Genomic DNA, 4,755 nt, shown 5'->3' on the forward strand with positions numbered 1-4,755 from the left:
TATTCTAAAATTTGTAGAAAACTCCAACACTTGAACAACAAAAAGATTAACAATCCAATTAAAAAATGGGCAGAAGAAATGAATGGACACTTCACCAAAGAGGATATTCAGGCAGTCAGCAAATACATGAAGAGACGCTCACGATCATTGGCCATCAGGGAGATGCAAATCAAAACAACAGTGAGATACCATCTCACCTGAGCACTAGTGGCAATAAGACAGAAAATGACAGATGCTGACAAGGATGTGGAGAGATTGGGACTCTCATATACTGCTGATGGGACTGTAAAATGATACAGCCACTGTGGAAAACAGTATGGCAATTCCTTAAAAAGCTGAAATTAGAAATACCATTTGACCCAGGAATCCCATTACTAGGTATATATCCTAAAGAAGCAAGAGCCAGAACAAGAACAGATATATGCACACCCATGTTCATCACAGCACTGTTTACCAATAGCAAAAAAGATGGAAACAACCTACATGCACATCAACAGAAAATGGGTAACCAAATTGTGGTACATACACACAATGGAATACTATGAAACCCTGAAGAATAATGTAGAATCTGCATAACACCACATAACATGGATGAACTTGGAGAACATTATGCTGAGTAAAAGAAGCCAATCACAGATGGACAAATATAGTATTAGTTCATTATTGTAAAAAGGAAAGGTTTATATATGGAAGGGAACTTTCTTTGTTGGTTACCAGGAGTGGAAGGGGAGGAGAGAGAACACTGCCCCCCCAAAAAAATGCACTGACCCATGTCACTTTAGTTTTGTGTATTTCACTGTACATAAATTATATTTCAATAAAATGCATTAAAAAAAAAAAAAAACTAAAGACCATTGTCTTTGGTCTCTTGTACATTATGTAAAACTGTCTACTTTTGGTTCCCTCTTTGGGAATGTGGCTGAACATGTCTGATTCATCACCCTCAAATCATTTCATTCCTGAGTTAAAAATGTGCACGACTCCTGTGTCCAGGATTTTCTCCCAAGCCATGGGCCCTCAAGCTCCAAGTCTTGATGCTGAAACTTTTGATGTTCATGCATGCACGATGATTGACAGTTAGACCCAGCTGCCACCTATCTGTAGCGTCACAAGATGCCATTGATTTCAGAGATGTTGAAATACACTTCATAGATTTGATGAAAAACAGTGTTATCATCACAACCATTATCTACAGTGAAAAATGGCAGATTTAGCCTGAAACCAATGCTAATGAAGTATTAGCTCAGGGCCCCTCACTTGCATGGGGCCCTTCCAAGACTCTGCACCTAATTCTGTGTTTGTAATTTTGTATTACTTTCCTCAAAAGGGTCCCACACATTGTATGAGCTTACCCTGAAAAACGTGGATCTGCCTCTGCACTTCCATTCTCACTCCTTCCTCTCAACTCCCCCTGCTCTTGCTTCTCCCAGTCATTTCACTCACAACTCATCCCTTCTGTCTCTCCATTCCAGGATCCCAGCCATTCAGGTGCTTGTACTGTGCAGCCACCTTCCGCTTCCCCGGAGCACTGCAGCATCACGTCACCACAGAGCACTTCAAGCAGTCAGAGACCACCTTCCCCTGTGAGCTCTGTGGGGAGCTCTTCACCTCCCAGACCCAGCTTGATGGTCACTTAGAATCTGAACACCCAAAGGTGATGGGCACCGAAACCCAAGCAGCAGCCTCACAGGTGGTGCAGGTATTTCTGGGACCATTCACTCCAGAGTGTGGACACAGAGTTCCTCAGGCTTCTCTAGGATTGGCTCTGTTTCAACATATAGGCTTTCTTCTTGGAGCTCTCAAAAGGTCCTTACAGTAACACATTCATAGCCAAGAGGATCTCTTAGAAGAGTCTCTCTGGACCTTTTGGTGGCCAGATGTGGAATGGTCCCTAGGTAGAGGGAACCTGAAACAGAACTTCCAAAAGTAGAAGAATCATGGTTTTTCTCTCCCATTTTGCACCCTTCCCTACCTTTGGAGAACTACTGTGTGATGAGGTGAGAGTTGCAGAGACCTTGGAGAAAAGTGGATGAGCTTAGATGGGCAGAGGAAGCATTTTAGTAGATCATCTGTGCTGGGCAAAGTACCCCGTTGAACATGCCTCTCACCTTTATCTGGGTGAAAAGCTCACCTCTTCATTATGTTTTAAGGCAAAGCTTGACCCAGAATCTTTTTTTGTTTCCCTGTTGGAACGCTCTTCCATCTTCTTCAGAGAGGGTGGACAGAAAAGGAGAACAGATTCATTTCTACCAGTCATCAGTAATTTGTGGTGGATTGGATGGGAGCTGTAAACTGTGCTGAAGTTCTAGTTGGTTGGGCTGTCCCACTGTCCAGTTCCACAGCTAAATCCTTTGTAAGCCATGCTCTTTAAGGCCTCCATGAAAGCAGAGAGGAGGTCAGCTGGGCAGGACTCCAGGTAGTCTTCCTGCTACGCTATCAGCTAGACCAGCTGTGCGTTTATCTTCCTTATATACTAGGATTCTTGGTAAGATGTCGTGTGGTGGGGGTGGGTTGGGTGAGAATTTCATTGCTAAAAGAAAAAGAAAAAAAAAAAAGTTTGAAAACTATTGTCCTAGATAATTTCTGATTGAACATCACAATTGATCCCTTTGTAGTCATAGCACACAGAGAATACCTGAGCTCAGCTTCCCTGTTTTCCAGCCTCTTAAGTTTAGTGCCCTGCTCTTCCTGCCTAGCTAGTTCTCAAGAGCCAGGGTGGCTGTGACCTCTGGGGCAGGAACATCAAGCTGTCCTGGGGGCCGTGGGTCAGAAGTATCCACTTGGAAATTTAGGCAGGAACTGGGTGTGCTTAACCCCAAAATAGTTCTCGCTGAGGTGGGAAGGTCACATAGTTAACATATTATACCGATTTGGAAGGAGCATGTCTCAACTGCCTGTCCCACCAGTCTGATGAGCCAAATGACCATGTTGATAAAGTCATAGCACATCTACCCCTTCTTCCTCCTGAGCTCGATAGCCAGGTGCCCTCCTGGGACAGCTCCTGGTCTGACTAGCAGTCTAGAGACATTATCCTTGGCAAGCCCAGGATTTTGGAAAATCATTCATGTTTCCATGTTTCAGAGCATGAGACCAGCCGCCTTCAGTAGCATTCCTTCCACATGGCACTTCCCACTACAGTGTAATCCTCAAGACAGGAAGGACCAATGCGAGAAACCTGAGCCAGTGTTCACTGGTGTGTAATCATAGAGCCTGGGCACCCCGAGATGGCATACTGAGCGAAATTATAGCAATTTAGTGCACAGGGTTATTTAAATTGTTTGCCTGCCTTCTCTTTTGCATCACTGGTGTGTTAGACTTGCCTCTTCCCATTAGGCACATGTAATTGCTCTCCTCAGGTAAAAACATAAATATCATCATTACAGCATGAGATGAAAGCTATGTAAATTCTGGGAAGCTAGCTAACTGTGGCCACTGCCTAGAGCAGCCTCATGGTCTTTCCCTCACAGGTGATCCAAACTCCAGAGCCGGCGGCCCCAGCAGAACAGGTGATCAGTTTGGAGGAGACCCAGCTTGCTGAGTCCCAGGTGTTTGTGACATTGCCAGATTCCCAGACATCTCAGACCGGCTCTGAGCTCGTGGCAGTGACAGTGGAGGATTTGCTAGATGGGACCGTGACCCTGATCTACAGTGAGGCAAAGTGAGTGGCTGCTCACCTACCGGGTGGGGTCCTGGAATGGCCCCAGAGAACATGCGGAAGCTTGTGCTTGCCTTCCTTCTCCAACTGTCATGAGCATCTTTGCCTTAGCATCAACCAAAATGGCCTCACTGGGAAAATAGAAGCTTCAGTGTTCTCATGGAACCAACGGTGTCCAAGTCATTGACACCAGTACCACTGCCCTCCATCACAGACAGGAAGATGGCCTGGCTGCTTCCTCACAGGCCTGCTGCTTTGGTGTCTATCATTGTTCATCCCCAAATGAAGTATCACTTCTAAAATGTAGGCTGAAGGAGCGGTGGGATAGGAGCTGGTGACCAAGGCAACCAGAGAGTATGGTATGGTGTGCTGGCAGCCCTCAGTATGCAGAATGGCAGTCAGGTGTAGGACTGTGGCCCACAGAGCAAGGCTGCATACACTGCCAGTGCCTTCTGGCCATTTAAAAACAAGAGAGAAGAACCAGCAGACCCTCCAAGAACCCAGCCTTAAGCACAGTTGGCCCTTCCTCACTTCTTTCATCTTCCATCTGCCCGGGTCCTCTATCCAGTCTGTACCCAGCACCCCTCCCAGTGGCAGTGGGACACATAGCAGTGTTAACAGTACAGGAAGCCCACATTTCCACACCTAATTCCAGTGTCAGTACAGTCGGCCTTTCCCAGAGCAAAGCTTTGGGAGTGTTTCTGCTGGAAGTGTGTAATGTGAGGCCACTCAACTACAAAGCCAGGCTTTGCCTTCCAGGATTTTCTACACGGTGATCAATACCTAAAAGGTCGTTCCCCTAGCAGAGGCTGCCTGGCCTGGGAAGTTTTGCTCTCTGCTCTGGAGCATGTCATGCAATGTAGTTTAGGACCTTGTGCCCAGACATGTGGAATAGCAGCCATGATGGCCCCAGCGTGGCTCCTGCCATGGGCTTCTCTGCCTGTGAGTGGCCTGCTGCTGTGGTTTTACCACTGTGACCTCCAGTCAGTGATCCTTGGGAGTCTGAACTTCACAAAACTTTTTATCTTTAGTTCCTAAAGTATAATCTGATAATTAATGATTTGTGGGATCCATTATGAAGTGCAATTAGATAGATGTAG

General features: G+C 46.0%; 1 protein-coding gene across 1 annotated transcript in view; it reads left to right on the forward strand.

Annotated features, from left to right (window-relative positions):
* The window catches only part of ZBTB40 (zinc finger and BTB domain containing 40), a 45,178-nt gene extending 41,516 nt beyond the window's left edge, over positions 1 to 3,662 (forward strand). Inside the window, exons 16-17 of the mRNA XM_007935683.1 lie at positions 1,473 to 1,699; positions 3,468 to 3,662. Coding sequence (XP_007933874.1) covers positions 1,473 to 1,699; positions 3,468 to 3,662 — 422 coding nt within the window. The remainder of the gene's footprint in view (positions 1 to 1,472; positions 1,700 to 3,467) is intronic.
* The last annotated feature ends 1,093 nt before the right edge of the window (positions 3,663 to 4,755 follow it).

The sequence above is a fragment of the Orycteropus afer genome, unplaced genomic scaffold (assembly GCF_000298275.1).
Source record: "Orycteropus afer afer isolate SDZICR_OR568_19922 unplaced genomic scaffold, OryAfe1.0 scaffold00031, whole genome shotgun sequence".
Lineage (NCBI taxonomy): Eukaryota > Metazoa > Chordata > Mammalia > Tubulidentata > Orycteropodidae > Orycteropus > Orycteropus afer.